The following is a 19,144-nucleotide window of genomic DNA, read 5'->3' as shown; positions in this document are numbered from 1 at the left end:
CACGACTTTCTGCGGTTAGACTACCATCGAACAATGTACGGACAGAACGAACCAATCAGGGCAATGTGTAATATCTTCAACAGTGTTATTAATGTATTTGATTTTAATGTGTCCATAGATGTTTTTAAAACTAGACTAGGAAGATTGTTTGTTAGGTTATAAGGTTTGAATGTTCATGTAGACACAACAGTCAGATGGACAAATATAATAATAATGAAATAATGAAAATAACCGGCACTATCAGAAGCAACTATCTTCACAGCAAACGAAGTGTGTCCCAATAAGGTACCGCATTCCGTATGAAACTTAGTACCTGTTTGGGATGAAAAGCCCAAATTTCCTGAGGCCCCTTCCTGAGGCTTGTGATAAAGTTCAAGACACTCGCACAATAAATGCTCAGAGGTTAGTACCTGTTTCTAATTTTCAAAATCGACATAGGGTTTATGACCCCATTCCCGGCACAAAAGCTAAACAAAATTGTGCATTACCTAAATTCACAACGAAACGACCGTTTTCGTCCACATCTTCCATTTGAATCAGATACCTTATTGCGTAAACTTGTTGTTAACAGTGATTGTTGTGAAGATTTTCTGCAGGAAAGTTGATTTTAAACGAGTTTACTGGACCTAGTCCAGCACAAATTCTCGGCACCAGTGCCGAACTTCCAGCTAAATCAAATGGGAAATCACTTCGGCATCCACTTTTGTTCTGCCGAAGTGCAATCGTCGGCGTGTAATATTTATTTTGAGCACTTGTGCGGCTTCAGAGTGAAAGTGTAGCTCGTTGACTGTGGATCTCGTTGCGGAAATATTGCGGGAGATGATTACCTACGGAAGGACATTTGGAAAATATGCGGCAAGTGATATTTTGATTTGTTTTGCTATGAAGTGCCGGGAATTGACGCGGGTACCCAAGTAGTTCGAAACCCTACATCTTCTTGCAATTTCCAAATTAATCTGAGGTAGTATTTTATAGTGTCTAATACCTGAAAAAACCTGGAAATCCGGGAATCCTCAGGGAATTTTATTTAACAGTGAAAAACCTGGAAGACTCAGGGAAATTTTGAACCGATAGAAAAATAAAACCTTATTGGGTCGTATGAATTAAAAGTAGCGAATTTTCCAGAAACTTCGTCAGGTTTTCTTTGTGAATTTTTTTTTGGAAATACCTCTTGATATTTCTCTCAGGTTTTTTTTTACAAGATTCCATCCGTATTTGTTCACGCTATTTGTCTTGATATTCCGGTTTCCTACCAGCTGAGATTCGAATATTTATTTCCGGAATTCTTACTTGAAAATCTTCCAGGGTTCCGGCATTCCGATTGATTTCTTCTGGATTGTTTTACGGGGATCATACATAATTTCTGTAGAAGTTTTCCCATGAGTTTCAACCAGGATCCCGAGGTCTCCACAATAGTTTTTCTCAGGATATACCGCAGATGTTATCGCGGAATTTCTGTTAGAGTTTCTCTCGGGGTTCCTCTTGAAGGAGTTATTCCTGGGATTTTTACTGAAGCTTCTCCAAGGGTGTTAAAGAGTGTTTCATTTATTTTCTGCAAGAATTCTTTCCGGAATTTCTTCCGAAGTTTCTTCTGTGTTATTTTTCAATAAATTTCTGTTAGCTTTCTTCCAGAGTTTCTCCTTGGATTTCTACAGAAGTTTCAGCTGGTATATTTCCAAAAGGTTCTTGCGGCATTTGTTTTGATGCTTTACCTGAGATTCCTCTCAGAGTTTTACAAAATTTAACCTGAACTTTCTCAAAGATTTTTTGGAAAATCTTCCGGGATTTCTGCAGGAACTACTGCTTATATTTCTCACAGAGTTTGTTCCGTGATTTTTTCGGATATTTTTGAAGGTTTTTGTTTGTAGTTGATTGTCTAATTTCTTGCAGTGATCCTCCTGGGATTATTTTTTTTTATAGATTTTCTCGGGATTATTCCCAGAGCTCTTCCCGGAATCTCTAACAGAAATGATCCCGAGATTTTTTGCGTTCCTTTTGGGATTTCTTCAATAATTGCTTCCGGAGTTCTTGCAGGATTTTTTCAAAGAGCTTTTCTCGAAATGTCTCCTGGGATAACTTACGAGATTTCTTGTAAGAAATTCGCGGAGAAATATCTGAAGAAATCCCGGATAAGTTTTGCAAAAAACTCCGCAAAGACTTCTCGACATCTTGAGAGGAACTTCGAAAGAAATCATGAGAGAAACTGGGATCTACTTACTTACTTACTTTCAGTCATGGGCACCCACGGTGGTGCAGAGGGCCGAATTTAAAGAGTTCCATCCTGGGAGATTGCCAGCCATCGTTTTGACCTGTGGCCAGGTCAAATTTCTGTCGACTTGCTTGATTTCGTTGTTGAGGCTGCGCCACCATGAGCCACTGGGCCTGCCTCTGCTGCGATGTCCTGCGGGGTTCCAATCTAACGCTTGCTTGCAGATTTTATTTCCGCCCCTGCGTAGAGTGTGGCCGACCCACCTCCACTTTCGCTCCCGAATTTCTGTCGTTATCGGCGTTTGATAACATCGACGATGTATACATCCTTGCCTCACTCCTGCAACGATCCGGATGGGATCGGACAAAACACCGTTGTGCAGAACTCTGCACGAAAATGCCCTATACTGTGCTTCAATGAGGCCGATGATTTTCTCAGGGAGACCCTTGCGCCTGAAGGCTTCCCACATGTTTTCGTGATTGAGACGGTCGAAAGCTTTTTCGTAATCAATAAACACCAGGTAGTGAGACTCTTGGAATTCATTGATTTGCTCCAGAATGATACGGAGCGTGACAATGTGGTCCACACAGGATCGTCCTGTACGGAATTCGGCTTGCTGCCGTTGGAGAGTTGCGTCAATCTTCTCCTGTATCCGGTTAAGGATCACTTTGCAGAGGACATTGAGAACGATACGCAGTAACATGACGCCCCGCCAATTATCGCATACAGTCAGGTCACTGTAATGTCGCGGTTTCCCATATGTTGCAGAATAATTGATGTAGTAGTTGTGCGGATACTACGGGGTCAGCTATGAGCATCTCAGCTGCCATGCGATCGAACCCTGGGGCCCTGTTCGATTTCATGCTACGGATGGCTGTTTCTATCTCCTGCACTGATGGAGCTTCGGTGTTGACACGGGTAATGCGTCGAACCCTTGGCGGATCATGCTGAGGTATTGATGGCGTGGCCGACACTTGAAAAAGGTTTCCAAAGTGCTCGAACCAGCGTTTCACCAGGTCAGCCGGGTCGGTCAGTGACTGTCCAGATGTGTCTTTCATGGGCATCGTAGCATTCATCTTAGTCCTACAAGGCGACGTGGGACATCGTAGAGGAGACGAATGTCGTCTGTGTTTGCGGCTTTCTCGGCTTCGTCGGCTAGGTAGTCCGCCCACGCTCTTTTGTCGTCTACATGAGCGTTTTACTTCCTTCTCGAGAACCGAATAGCGCTTACGGGCTATGGCTTTGGCTTCTCGTGTTTTCGCTCGCTCTATCGCTGCTTTGGCGTTTCTTCGCTCCTCTATCTTCCTCCACATGTCATCTGTGTTCTACTGCCTCTTCTGGGTGGGTAGCTCACCCAAATTATTTTCGCCGGTGGCGATGAAGGCATTCTTAATGGCGCTCTATTGGTCTTCTACGCTCCCACTTTCCGGAATGTCCGCAGCACGGTTCTCTAGCTCCTCGACGAAGGGCCTTTTCACTGTAGCGTCTTTCAGTCGGCGTGTGGTAAACCGGCGCCCGGTTTTCTCCTCCTGTCGATGGGTCCCAGCAATGTGCAGCCGAGTCACGCCGATTAGGAGATGATGGTCGGACGCAATGTCGGCGCTACGTTTGTTCCTCACATCAAGAAGGCTCCGCCTCCATTTCCGGCTGTTGCAGATGTGGTCGATTTGATTTTCCGTGACGCCATCACGTGAAACCCATGTCACTTTGTGCACTGGTCGATGAGGAAAGAGCGATCCCCCAATCACCATGTCATTGTTGCTACAAAACTCTGTAAATAGTTCACCGTGTATTTCTCCGAGATCATGGCATCTCATGACGTGCTTATGGTCAGATCTGTCGGAACCAACCTTCGTGTTGAAGTAGCCCATGAGGATCTTGTCCACGACAGCATTCAGTAGGCTGTAAAAGTTCTCTTTGTCTTGCATTTCGGCAGCATCGGTTGGCGCGTAATATTGGATCATGGTAAGGTTTCGAACCCGGGTTCTGAATCTGGCTACAATTCTCCTCTCATGAGCGTAGCGTGAGGGTCAGCGTCAAGCAGGAAACCAACTCCACGGTGGCGAGGAGCGTGTTCACCTCGTAGGTCAGAGTATAGCAGAATTTGACCCGACGCCAATCTGTGTTCTCCAAAGTTCGGCCAACGGACTTCGCTTAGTCCTAAGATCTCAAGCTTCATACGGCATGCATCATTTGGCTAGTTGTGCCAGTTTACCCTGCTGGGCTAGGGTTAGTACATTCCAAGTTCCTATTCTTGTTCTTTGTTTTGCGCTAAAAGTTGTTTCCGTTGAATCAGTTCGTAATTTTTCAGTTTCGGATTCTGTAATGGTTTTTGGGTTTCGAAAACAGTAGTTTTTTTTTTATCTGTATTAACGAGATTTTTAGCCCTAGGCTAGTTCATCTCGGGACCCACGCTTTACTTCCCTTCCGAAGGAAGAACTCATATTTTGTGAGTTTGTCGGGAGTAGGATTCGATCCCAGGTTCTCGGCGTGATAGTCACGTGTCTTAACCATCGCACCAAATCCGCTCCACAGTAGTTTGTTGGTCTAAGTTCCCCTATCCACCGTGGTAGTGCAGCCACCTTAGGTATAGCTTCCGGTGGTGGAGCATTTCATACTCAGCCGCTGGGATGCCAGAACAAACGCTGCTTGAGCCGCTACTCCTTGGTGAACAGACTCTCGGGACGTACCTCCTCAATCTAGTTGGAGTCAGAAGGACAGCTACCAGCTAAGCACACAACTTTTAAATAACTGGAGGTCTTTGTTATCGCTTGGCCCGTGTAGGTGGGAACTTGTGAGAACCAGAGCTATGTTGAACGCTCTCCTTATCGACGCATCGTTTTGCAACCCGGAAAACTAATAGATATTATAAAATATAGAATCCTTCAAACTGTCCTTTAGTTTAGTTTACATGTACAGCTGTAGAATAGTTATTCTAGCTATGAACTATTGTTCAAGTATTATCTATGACCCCCTTTGAATTGTAGAAACTATTCCTAAATTCATTTGGGATGGTCAAGATCAACCAAACTTTCGGGCCATTCTACACGAAGTTATAAAGGTTCTAGAAAAAGGTATAATTATCCGATAGCCAACTTTGTGTTGTTATATCTCCGGATTCAATGAACCGAATGCAATGAAATTTTGATCATTTATGACTTACATAATGAGCTATCAAAAACTTTTGACTAAACTTAAAATCTTCACACGAAAGAAAATTATAACGATTAGATTATTTTTCTAATTTAACACCAATTTATCCAAAACTTCATCATCGTTTCAAAATTTGACATGGTAATTATAGTTCATTTAAATTCCCTCTAATCAACTTGAATATATTCATGTTTTAAAGGAGAACAACCAAATAGCCGGCAATAAATTGAAAAGTAATGGGATGCATATGAAAAATAGATAAATTTACTAAAAAAACATAGAATAAATAAAATCGCCATAACTTTTTTTCTTATTAATAATTTCAAATTCAGTCAACTGTTTTTCAAAGTTCATTATATTAGTCATTAATGTTCAAAATTTCATTGCATTCGGTTAATTGAATCCGGAGATATAACAGCTCAAAGTTGGCTATCGGATAATTATACCTTTTTCTAGAATCTTTATAACTTTGTGAAGAATGGCCCGATCATTTCCAAATTTGAGCCACTGATACACAACTGGTTGATGAACTTACAGTAAAAATTTGAGAATATTTGATGCCCTTTTCGAAAAGTTACAGCGAGTTGTACATTTTTTGAAAAGTGAAAATTTCACCTGCCCCAGTTATTTTGAGTATCCCCTGTATTTTAGTATCGCAGGACTGGTGGGAAATGAGCTTAAGTATCAACGATACTGATTCATTTTTTTTACCAACGGTGATAGAGCAGTAGCTATGAGCGAAGCAACATCTTGATCACTGACGAAGCAGAGATGAATGCCGTTTTTCTTTTTGATTCAGTTCCAACCTGGGTTGGAACTGGATGAGGTCACAGTTTCAACCCCAACCCGACTTCGGTTTCGCTTGTACTAAATTTTGTTTGACGTTGTTTGTTACACATTTTCCTTTTCGAATGAGTGTAATCAGTTTCGTACCGTTTAATTCCGCCCTATGTTGCTTATCCTTTGACAGATACGCGTATTTCGTCTACCACTTGTAATCTTCCTCAGTGTCAGTGGATAAGGTATTCTGCTTAGAGGGTTCAAAAAGTCGGTACAAGAACATATTTTCCGCCAATCCAATTCCAACCCAGATTAAAAAAGAAAAACGGCATAAGGCTTCGGAAGTTCTCATTGACAAAGAAGTTGATTTGTCTGAGAGTCAACGCACTGTAACCATCAAACAGTCGTAAGGCAACGGCATGCAATTCGAATGGTCGGGGTCTAGGTGAAGGTGAAGGAAGCCGTTGTCAGAAGCTGCCCAGGTTACTCCGGACATATTAAAATCCCCTAAAATGACGATGTCGTCCAACGCCTTTGCGAGTTCGTCCACGGGGTAGGGTAGACAGAGTTTAGGTGGGTAGTTTCATCGCGAGCTCGATCAGGAGGAATTTAGATGCCGCACAGAAACAGGGTACGTTCAAAAAAAACTGGATACGCACCCGCATAATTGGTCAACGCTACCCCAAAGATCGCTACCGTTATCCAATTTACTGGTAACTATCATAGCAGGATGATTATCATTTTCTTCATCCAATGACACCAATGAAATTGTATGGTTGGAATGGTTCATACAATTTCATGGGGGTCATAGATGATCGGGGATCTACTAAACCGAAATTGAGACCTTTGTCTTACGCTTCTCGGAGTCCTTATGGTTCGTAATGTTACGTAACTCAAAAATTCCAATAAATTGTTACGGCTGTAGATCCCATGTTATAAATTGAAGGGCAGTTTGGGTTTTCCCAGATATCTTGAAATAATCTCATAGACTCTGTTATCATATTATGAGCTCCAATTAGCCCAGTTGATCCAATATCATAACTTTCAGTTTGGATGAACACATCCGAAAAAAAACACTATCTTTTGCGTTTTTATGATATTGAACAACAAAACGGGCTTGGTGGTCTAGTGGCTACCGCTTCCGCTTCTGATTCGTATGCAGAAGGTCATGGGTTCAATCCCTGGCCCGTCCCTTTTCATCGGTGTCCGGCCATTTGGCCGAAGGGCGTTTGGCCGAATGCCGTTTGGCCGAATGCCGTTTGGCCGAACGCCATTTGGCCCAATGCCATCTGGCCGAAAGGGTCGTTTGGCCGAATTCCGTTTGGCCGAATCATGATCAAAAGAATTCAGAGGAAGTTTTTGACATTCTAACTGCCAATATGATTATCAGAAGTATTTCCTTCTTTTTATCATAGGCTACTCTTTCTAGTTTTAATATTCAGGGATTAGTTGGCGTTGAAACTGTCAATATATCATCGAAGATTTTTCCTTCTTTGAATCATAGGCTGTTCTTTCGAGGTGTACTGGGACGGGGAACAGTGGTATGGTCACTTGATTTCATCATTCATTTTTCGGCCAAACGGCATTCGGCCAAATGGCATTCGGCCAAATGGCGTTCGGCCAAACGGCATTCGGCCAAACGGCATTCGGCCAAATGGCGTTCGGCCAAATGACCCGGAACCCTTTTCATCCTACTTTGTATCTTTCTATCCACTTTATCTCTCTCTCTCTCTTCTCTACATATACAACTCATGTATATTCATATGTTCATAGCCATCGCTAGAACCAGAAACGAATTGGAAAAAGTCGTTTCCCTCCCTTCCAATTTCCACTCACAGCACAGTGTATATAAAACGCCTACAAGTTATGCAACCAAAGCTTGCTGTGCCGCTTAACCTTATTCACCTCATTCACCACACAATCTATCACCTTACGAACACTATAAATAACCCCTATCCATGGATCGCATCACCGACCCAACGGTGACTCCCTGATCTCCCATCCTTTCCGTCTAACAAATACTCCAGTCCGTGCTGGATGTGGGGATGCAGAGGTGATCTCGGTCTTTAGTAGCAAAAACCAGCACACTCTAACATTCCTTTCCCTTCCCAACTGACTATAAGGACGTGGCCGGCGCCGGTATTGATCCAAAAATGTATGAGCTGCTAGAATTGCACTTTGAGAATAAGTGGAGTGTCCCAGCCCTTATTTATTTGGATCTCAGTGCAATTGGTACCAGCTCAGATCAATAACGGAATAGCAACCATTGACATGTATAGTCAGATTTGATCGATTTTTTTTGATCGTTTGATCGTTATTGAACAACAAAACAAAAAGTAGAGACTAACCAGCCAAGGGCTGAAAGTCTCTTTAATAAAGACAAATCAAATCAATCTAAATCAAAACAAAACAATTTTGAAATACGTTAACAAAACTGTATAATAATCAAATAATAATGCTTGGAAAATTCAGGCCTCAAAGGACTGAGTGATCATTTTCTCTTAATAGTTTGGAGTTTATAGCAAGAACTGATACTGATTATCATGTAAGATTTTTTTGAAAATCTGCCATTGCTTAAATTTCCCGAAATAGTATGACACAGAGGGCCATCTGGTAACGTTTCGTTTAAAGCCTTAATATATTCAGCTGTTTCAATTCCCTTCAACTCATAAATATCTCCTCCAACAAGCAGTGCACTTTAATGTGACAATAGCCAAGCTTAAAGTTGTCGCAGTCAAGTACGATACGACCGAGTTGGATAGGCGCTGTCGCCTGCCTTGCCGTGAATTAATGCGCCCGGAGAGAAGTGGCTGCCTGCCGATACATACACCATCGGTTGTTGTGTCATTTCAGTTTTTCCACTTTTGTTCCGAGTTTCCTGGTTCGGCCGCCGACAAAGGCTCCTATGTATCTCTCTCTATGATGGCATGTACTAGGCGCAGTTGACGGGGTATAAGATTATGTACAACAAGAGCGCAACAGTGATAAGTGCTGACAAGTGGGACTGCTCTGCTACGACGAGAAACGAGTTGGTACCCCATACCTACCGCCAAACAACGCCATTGTTTCAGTTCAGCAGGGTTGCTCTCGGGTAGGGGTGCAAACTTTCCGGCATAAATAGCCCAGAAATTGAAAATCAATATCAAAAAGGGGGAACACACGTCAACGATTATTTGCGACGACGGTGGGTTCTAAACGGTTGACAATGAAGCAACATATTTATGCCCCAGCACGTTTCGCTTCGTCTAACAATCACATTCGCCCCAGTCTGGAAGCGGAGATTCGTTGTCTGCCATACCCATTCCCCCATCATCACTCTGGTCGGCTTTTCGAAGAATTTTTGATCTAACTTTTATACCGACCAAGTTATTAACGTATCTATTCTTTTGTTTCTTTCCGACAGACACCGGAGGAGAAGTGTCCTTTGTACCCAGTTGAGCTATCCACCGAGCTAATACTGGCCTGCACTGTGGCGCTGTCGCCGACAAACTCACTCAAGCAGACACACCCAAAGGTTGTGGAACGCCTTCCGGATCTCATAAGGTAAGTGGCGTGAGCGAGCACAATCTATGTTGCGCTCCGACATTTGGCGTCCCTTTCTGACTTCTTCTGTAGTGCACTTACGTATACGGGCTATACCAGCGAGAAGATACGGTAGTCTTTGCCATGCAACAGCTTTTGGGTTGATGTGTTGGTTGGTCTTAATTCTCCACACGAGAAATACACGTCCAACACAACCGACCGCATACTACTTTACAGCAGCATAGATATATGTTTCAGTAGTGTGCTAACTTGTACCAACATATATATGACGCTATAGCGACTTGTCTGGCATAAAGAAATGTCCCTTCAGATTGCCAATAAACATGCATTTCCATACCACCAAGACACCACAGATCTACACATACGGTGTCCTGAATGCCTCAGGTTACGATGATGAATGGTTGTAGTCAGCAGCGATGGTAGTTCGACCTATTCGTAAAGAGTGGTTACTATCCACGTAGCATGAATATCGTTCGTATGTAAACTAGATGTCGTGATGAACTGCATGTTGCAGTCGCTAACGGGATGGTTAGAATTGTCAGGAATTTTTGCAAACCCACTCATCCGTGTATTTAGTGGAGCAGCTTGGTTGAATTGAAATTGAGTAGGTATATGTTGTGTAAATTTCTCTGTCTACGCCAATTCGGCGGACGACCCGTGTGCGAGTTCAAGGCTAAAGCTTTTAGGCTAAGCCATCCCGAACATGATGATGACGGCGGCATTGTCCACCTCGCCACAGCCACACACCGACCGGCTCCAGTCCAATCAGTCAGTGCCGGTGGTGTCTCAAGCCCCGAGCGTTCGAGGTGTTTTGTATATTTTATGCGTTATTTATTGAATATTTAATTTTGACTTATGTACTTTCTTGGTGAATTATGCATCGGTGTGGTTTGCGGGAGGTGGTTTGCTTGACTTTTGTTTTTATAAATCAATAAACTATGCATGCCGACGGTGCGGAGTTTTCGTCGTGTTTTGGCCGGTACTTCAGTGAAACGACCGTGGAAATGCGTTGAGGAAGGTCCACCAGAAGAATAGTAAAAAGGGGATTAGCTCGCTAGTTTTGAAATTTAATTTTGGCCATCACAGACGCCCCCACTTTCTCTCGTAAACTTGTGTCCATGCAAAATTTTGAACATTTATATGGAGCGTAGATACTGGCAAGCGACTCACTTTCTTGGAGTCTACATGGTTCATGGACGGGCCCGTATCGATATGTAGACAATCAACTGTATTTAGAATCCTGAAATTTCTTGTTTAGGAATGTTATTTAGAGTTTTTTTTTGAATTTTTGACAGTTATATATTTTTGCTTGACACCGTTTGGATATTTTTGTGGATCTTGGAAAGTTTCTAAAGAAATCTACAAGTGATTTTGAGAAGAAATAAGATTTTTGAGAGAACTTGCAAAATCTCTCCTCAGGTAGTATGTATGAGGAAAATTGTTTTAATTGGTAATTTCTTACTGTTTTTGCAATAGAACCTCTGAGCATGCTCATAAAGTCTTCTTCTTCTTCTTTATGGCTCTACGTCCTCATTGGGATTTGGCCTGCCTCGCTTCAACTTAGTGTTCTTAGAGCACTTCCACAGTTATTAATTGAAGGGCTTTCTTTGCCTGCCTTTGCATGAATTTGTATATTGTGAGGTAAGTACAATGATACACTATGCCCAGGGAGTCGAGAAAATTTTCCCGACCGGAACGGGAATCGATCCCGCCGTCTCCGGATTGGCGATCCATAGCCTTAACTACTAGGCTAACTGGAGACCCCATATACTCTAGGGTGTCCAAAAATAGCAAATACTTACTCACTTCTGCTTTCAATCATGAGTATGGTCTGGGACCATTTGGGCACGGGGACTTATTTTGGGCACCTACTGCTATAATTCAGTCAATTTTCAACCGATTGACTTGATTTTCGGGACACGATCAGATACGTACAGTATCTAGCCATGAAATTCAAGTCAATCGGATTGAAATTGACTGAGTTATAGTTATAGCAGCAAGTGCCCAAAATAGGTTCCTCTGCACAAATGGTCCCAGACCCTATCTGGCCGAATTGAAAGATCCCCATCCTGCGCGATTGCCCTCCATCGCCTTAACCTGTGTCCAGATCAAATTTCTGTCGACTTTCTTTATTTCTTTGTTGAGGCTGCGACGCCATGATTCTCTGGGCCGGCCTCTGCTACGAGGTCCTGTGAGGATCCAATCTAACGCTTGTTTGGAGATTTCGTTCCCGCCACTGCGTAGAGTGTGGCCGACCCACCTCCATTCCCGCTCCCGAATTTCTGTCGCTATCGGCTTTTGATGACATCGACGATGGAGCTCCACGTTGGAGATCCAATTGCGAGGCCACCATGTACGAATTATATACCGCGTACGTCTATTGATGAAGACCTGCAACCGTTGAGTGTTCTCCACTGATACACAACAAGTTTCACTGACGTACAACAGCACAGATTTTACGTTTGAGTGGGAAATTTTGGTTCGTTCCTTTGAAGGTTTCTTCCGACATTCTTTCAGGGATTCCTCCCCGGATTCATTCTGGGATTCTTCCAGGGATTTCAGCCGGGATTCTATTTCTTAAAAAAATCTCTGGATTTCCGCCAACGATTCATACCGGAAAAAGATACCTCCCGGGATTTCCTCAGGAATTCCAACATTGATACTTTGCGAGTTTCCTTTAGGGATTCCTTCAGGGATTTCTCCGGAATTATGTAAAGAAATCCTTCCGGATTTTTTTCTAGAATTCCATTTGGAATGCTTCCCGCGATTCCTTAATGCAATTCTCTTGACATTCCTTAAGGAATTTATCCCGCGATACTTCCAGGAATATTGTTTGACATTCCATCAGGGATTCCTCCAGAGATTCCTTCATTGATTTCTATAACTTTCCGTCAGTTTTCCGGGTTGTTTCACGGATTATTTCTGACTCCTGAGATTCCATCACTGATTTTTTTCAAGAAATTTTGATTTTCTCCTGGAATTCTTACACCTTACAGGATTTTCTAGCGGGTTGCCTTCAGACCTTCATTGATACCTCCCGGGATTTCTTCATTGATTTTTGCCAGGTTTCCTTCCAAGATTTATTCAGGATTCTTTGTAGAACTCTTCCCGGAATTTCTTTAGAAACTTCTTCTGGGATTTCTTCCTTCTTAAAATATCTTAGGATTCCTCTGTAATCTTTACTGGAATTCCTTAATTTATTTCATATGATTTCTCTTGGCTTTCCGTCAAGGATTGCTTCCTGGTTTATTTTAGAGATTGCTTCCAGGATTTCTTCATTGATTCTTTCCAGCTTTTTTCATGGGATTCCTTCCAGGATTTTTTCATTGATTTCTCCTGAAATGCTGTTATGAATTCTTTGCGGCATTTTTTTTTCTCCAGAATTCACACAATACTTTCGTACGACTGTTTGCCAAGATGACTGTCGGCTTCTTGTCCTCGTCCATTTTGCATCCTACGTTTTCCATTTCTTCAAATAGTGCATCAAACTCAATAAGATGTTGTCGCATATCCCCACCTTCTGGCAGCTCCAGTTTTTCGATAGCCTTTTGACCAATGAAACTTTCTCAACTTAACACGCATAAAAATCCGTTCTGGTATTCGGGAACATAAAAACATGAACATCAGAACTAGCTTTGAAACATTTTCGTGATTTTGTTCCCATAAGCGTGATGTAATTCACTCATATTCGAATAATCTAATCACATATCCAAGAACCTAGTTCATGCTACCCCATCGTAGCATTAGATTCGTAACGCTTTCATAAATGAGAAACTAAATCACGATATTGAGAACGCATGGTCTTAAATCCACGAATCTGTTCCCGATTACGGGAACATAAGGCACGCACTCTGTCATCATCTCCCGGGCAGAAAAGAATTACAAAACAATCGCAAGTTTTACCATTCAAAAAGAATTACTGAATGGTAAAATTTGTCATTGGTTTGTTTGAAATAAGTGACAAAAGGGCAAAAATAATAACTGACATTGTTCGATAAAATAACTAAAGAATGTCAAATTTTGACATTACAATGGCAAACCAAGAACAAAAAATTACGATAGAGAATTGCAAAATATATCATTATTGAGTTATTGAAAAAAGAACAATATCGAAATTAGTAATTCCCTTGTCATCCAAAAGAAGGGTAAGTTGTTTATTCCCATAACAAAATGAAAACTTATAAGTTTTTTGGATGGAAAGTAATTGCAAACAAATATCAAAATTTATCATTAGAATCAAGGTTGCAACAATTCATTTGCAAAGATTTACATTCATTTGCTATTATCTCAGTTCAGAAGCATGCTATCGAAAAACAATGTATGGATGAATTTAACCTTGTAGTTTTATCTGAATGTTTGCCGAATAACATTGGGGTCGCACACGCATTCCAAAGTCGTGAGCGAGCTGTGAAGGCTACTTTCCACAACGTGAATGAAATTTACATTCACCGCGTGGAGAGTTGCCTTCACAGCTCGCTCACGACTTTGGTATACGTTTGCGGCCCTGATGTTATTCGGCAAACTTTCAGATAAAACTATAAGGTAAAATTCATCCATACATTGTTTTTCGATAGCATGCTTCTGAACTGAGATAATAGCAAATGAATGTAAATCTTTGCAAATGAATGGTCGCAACCTTGATTAGAATAACCAAAATTCAAACTTTGTCATTATGTTGTTTTTGATAAGTGCCAAAACTGCGAGTTCATTAAACTCGCAAAAGGTCAACAATATCTCACCAATTGCAAAATTTGTTATGATAGCAAAATAAGACATTCAGTAGTTATTCTTCCAAATTTTAAAATGACAAGCGAATGGAATATTTTGATATGATATCATATTATGCTATTCACATATTGTTTTAAGCACTTCATGAAGAACTCCTGAATGACAAAATAAGTTATGACAATAAAATTTTTTATTCTTTTGTTTTTGGTTTGCCATTCACCTCTACGGCTGCGACGCGACGCCAGAGACCCGATTGTAAACAAAAGTGCCACAAGTGTGCAAATTGGTGAAATTGTAGAAACTACAGTTGAAAAATTAATACATTGTATTAAGTAATCATAAAACTGTCGATCGGAAAGTGAGTTTTCGTTTAAAAAAGTTCGTAATATATCAACTGGCAAACTTGTTTTCTTGTCGTATGGCGGCCACAAACCCACAATTTTGAATTTGATCCAGCATGTTTTCTTGAAATACAGTTCATTTTATATTAATAATAATCGGTGATTTCAGCTATTATTATGCATTCCCTTCAAACAGGTTCCTGAAAAAATAATTTAGGATGCTTCCCCCATGAATTGGATTCATGTTTCCGTGGAACTAGTTCCAGTGGCTGTCAAAAATATTGCACACCGTGAACTGTCATTGGCGTAACTAGAGGGGGGTCTGGGGGGCCAGGCCCCCCTCAGAATCCGCCAGCACCCCCCCCAGGAATTTTTCATGACTTTATGTATAGAAATTAGAAAAAAAATTGAGAGCCACTGTCTTAATGATAAACATAGATCCATAAAAGACATTGATTTGGCATAATATGCGTTTGAATTGATAGTTATTGGAGACTATTCTTAACTTGTCACATTTTACAAGATCATTGTCCAAAATGGACTATGTGATTGACTCTATTAGTTTTGTTTGGAAATATGATACCAGAAATATGAATTATAATTACATATATAAATAGCAATTCTTTGTATGACTTCTTTTTTAAATCGCCGAATAATGAAATCTTAACCCTTCAGCGCGCGCGCCGTTGTAAAAAGTACAACACTACCAAAAAACCTCGCTTTTCGTATACAGCGCGAGCGCGGTGCAGTTTCGGTTGTTTGATGGCGCGCGCGCTGGAAGGTTAATGTCGAAATTTCCGCTTCCTGGTGCTGGATATCGACAAGCGTTTGCAGTCGAAGTGTGTTGCAGCCCCAGTGAGGAAACTCTCAAAATCTCACTGGTGGCTTTTTCACTTCTGCTGCTGCTGCTGGCGCTCCATACTGATGCTAACAGGGTCTCCGCTGCTGCAACCTGTGTCGTTTATGACATCCGTTTTCAGAATGAGCTTGGTACGGCAAACACTCTGTTTTTATATCCTATGTGCGCACGTTGCGACCAATCAGAAAGGCTGAATGGAGGATAAATAGATTCTCCTTAGATTGAAGTTCACATTTTAGTTTTGGAAGGAGTCGACTTTTTCTCAGTGTTTCTCAAATCGTTATTATATTTTTTTTACATTACAATCTGATTCATTGAATACAAAATCTTTTTTTTTGTTACATCTATATTACCTATATTCTACACTTAAGTTTTCAAAGGAATTCTTTTTAGGGTATCCCAATGAAGTTCTGAAATTTCTAGCAGCATCACAGAATAATATTGTAAAATGCTTCCTTGTGGAATTCAAGTATCATGTGAAAAAAAAACTGTTAGAATTTGAAATGGAATACAGCAGAAGTTTTTGGAGCCCAGAGAAAATAGATGTCACATTATAAAAGGCCCATATAGCTGAAGCGTAAACGCGAGTGCATTCATTGAAACCATGCTGAAGGTGATTTCTAGTCGATAACTATAAATTTCATTAACTTTCTTGGGCATCGAGCATTTGCGTGTCTATCAAAGAATGCACAAATTAAAATGTTCATTGAGGAAGTTATAATATTTTTCAACGTTCTCATTAAACTCTAAGCGATTCAGGCGTTATCCTAGTTTAGACGTTACGCCAAAAAGAAGAGAGGGTTGAATTGAGCAGCCTCAGCAAATTGGTACCAACTACCTTTTATAACTAAACGTAACACGATGAAATTGAAAAAAAAAATAGCATTATATTCTTGAAAAGCATTACTGCATTCTTCAGCATTCACGCTGTTGTATTTTGTACATTACGTTAAAAAAACCTCACCTATCCTACACTGAGGATACTGCAACTCCGAAAATCATACGAATCAACTATGAGTTTTTGCCACAAGAATTTCTTGCGAACATCATAGTTACGAACTATGATTTTGGATTCAAAGCGCCAACTATTATTGTCATACTGTTACTGTATAAATTTCATTACACTCACGTATGACAATCATACCGATAACGTATAAGAACTAAAACTATGTCTTATGACTATCATACATATTTTTATGAAATATTTTGCACAAATTAAAAAAAATCGCAACCTGGAATCGAACCAGGAACGCCAAGGTTGGCAAGTGCGTGCTTTACTCATTCGGCCATCGACGCTTCGGAAGTTGAAGTGGTTAGAAGCCAATAAAAGGTTTTGTTGTTTTTTTAGCAATGGTGTTTCATAACACATCTTATGATTTTCATACGATGCTCCTTATGAAATTTTTCATACGACAAGTCTTATGGATTTCGCTTTTCAATGTATGAAAAGCATACAAGAACTATGAAATGATGAAAAAATAAAAATAACTAATTCATAAGATGTAAACTATGAAAAACATACAAACAGTATAATCAGTGTAAGTAACCGCATCAGGAATCCCTGTAAGAATTACTAGAAAAAAATCTGGATGGATCCTCTGAGGAATTTCTGGACGAATTCCTGAAAGAGTCCCTAGAGAAATTCTTTGAGAAATCACAGAAGGAATTCTTGGAGAAATCCCTGAAGCAATTCCTTGATGAATCTCTGGAGGAAATCCTGGGAAATCTTCTGGACAAATCCCTGGAGAAATTTTTGAAGGAATAATTGAAGGATTTCTTGGAGGCATCCCTGGAGAAATTCCTGGAAGAATACCTTGGACAATCCCTTGATAAAATCCTAGATGAATTTCTGATGAAACCTTTAGAGGAATTCTGGGAGACCTCTAGAAAAATTCCCGGAGTAATCCCCTGGAGGAATTCCCGAATGAATTCCTATAATAATCCCTGGAAGATTTCCTGTATTAATCCGTGGAGGAATTCCTGGAGGAATTCATGCAGGAATATCTGGAGAAATCCCTGGAAGAATTCCTGGAGAAATTCCTTGAGGACTCCCTGGAGAAATTCCTGTATGAATTCCTGGAGCAAACCCTGGACGATATCCTGAAGGAATCCTTGGATGAATTCCTGGAAAATACCCTAGAGGAATTCTAGGAGGACTCTCTGGAGAAATTTCAGAAGATTCCTTTTGGGGAATTCCAGAAGAAATCTTGAGAGATATTTGTACAGAAATTCTTGGAAGAATCCCTTTAGGAATTCTTGGAAAAATCCCTTAAGAAATTTTTTGGAGGAACCTCAGAAGAATTGCCTGACAGAAATACTGGACAAATTTCTGTCGGAAACCCAGGAAGAATTCCTGGATAAATCCCTAAAGGAATTCTTGGGGAAACTCCAGGAGGAATTGCTGTAGCAATTTCCAAAGAAATCCCTGAATCAATTTCTGAAGGAATTCTAAAGGAATTGCTGGGTTAATGCTGAAAAAACCTCTTGAGGAATTCCTAGAGGAAACCTTGGAGAAATTTCTAGAGAAACTCTTGGCAAAATCCCTGGAGGAATCCCTGCAACAATTTCTAAAAAATCCTCTGGAGGAATTTCTTGACAAATTCCTGTCGGAAACCTAGGAAGAATTCCTAGAGAAAGCCCTAAAAGAATCCTTGGAGAAACCCCTGTGTGATAATTTCCGGGGGAATCCCTTGAGGAGAAATTCTTGGATTAATTCCTGGAGGTAACCATGGACGAATTTCCGGAGGAATCCCTGGAAAAAAAATCCTAGAGGAATTTCTGCATAAATTTCTGAAACAATTTCTGAAGGAATCCTTGGAAGACTTCCAGCAGAAATTGCTGGATGAAATGCTGTAGGAATTTCTGAAAAAAATCGCGGGGGAATTCCTGGACCAATTTCTGAAGAAATTCCTGGATGAATTCCTGAAGAAATACCTGGGGTGGGTAGTTCCTGAAGGAATTCTTGGTGGAATTTCTGGAGAAGCCCATCGAGAAATGGCTGGAGGAATATCTGAAATAATTCCAGGAGAATTGGGGTAATTTCTGAAGGAATCCCTGGAGAACTTCCTGGATTATTCCTGAAGAAATCCTTGAAGGAATTCCTAGAGGAATCTCAGGAGGAGTTCATGCAGGAATCCCTGGAGGATTTCTTTGAGTGGAATCCGGGAGAAATTCCTGGGGGAATAGTTGAAGGAAATTGCGATAGTTAATTTCTTTAGAAAATTCAGGAGGAACTCCAGGATCAATGTCTGGAGGAATTTTTGAAGGAATTCCTGGGGTAATTCTGAAGAAGCCTCTTGATGAATTCCTGGAGGAATCTTCAGAGAAATTTCTAGAGAAATTCTTGAAGAATCTCTGTAGGAATTCTTGAAAAAAAAAAAAACCCTGGAGGAATCCCTGAAGCAATTTTTGGAGAAACCTCGGGAGGAATGCCTAGAGCAACTTCTGGACAGATTTCTGTCAGAAACCCAGGAGGAATTCCTGGAGGAACTTCTGGACAAATCATGGCGGAATCTTAGGAGGAAATCCTGG

The 19,144-nt window shown here is 40.9% G+C and overlaps 1 protein-coding gene across 2 annotated transcripts in view; it reads left to right on the top strand.

The window, feature by feature from the left end:
• Positions 1 to 19,144, top strand: part of LOC109412362 (S phase cyclin A-associated protein in the endoplasmic reticulum) — a 182,144-nt gene that overhangs the window by 41,305 nt on the left and 121,695 nt on the right. For both annotated transcript variants that reach the window (XM_062851325.1, XM_062851326.1), the window contains exon 9: positions 9,546 to 9,685. In XM_062851325.1, coding sequence (XP_062707309.1) covers positions 9,546 to 9,685 — 140 coding nt within the window. The remainder of the gene's footprint in view (positions 1 to 9,545; positions 9,686 to 19,144) is intronic.

Source organism: Aedes albopictus, chromosome 2 (genome assembly GCF_035046485.1).
Source record: "Aedes albopictus strain Foshan chromosome 2, AalbF5, whole genome shotgun sequence".
Lineage (NCBI taxonomy): Eukaryota > Metazoa > Arthropoda > Insecta > Diptera > Culicidae > Aedes > Aedes albopictus.
The sequence above is the reverse complement of the archived record's forward strand: the minus strand, read 5'-3'. Positions and strand labels throughout refer to the sequence as shown.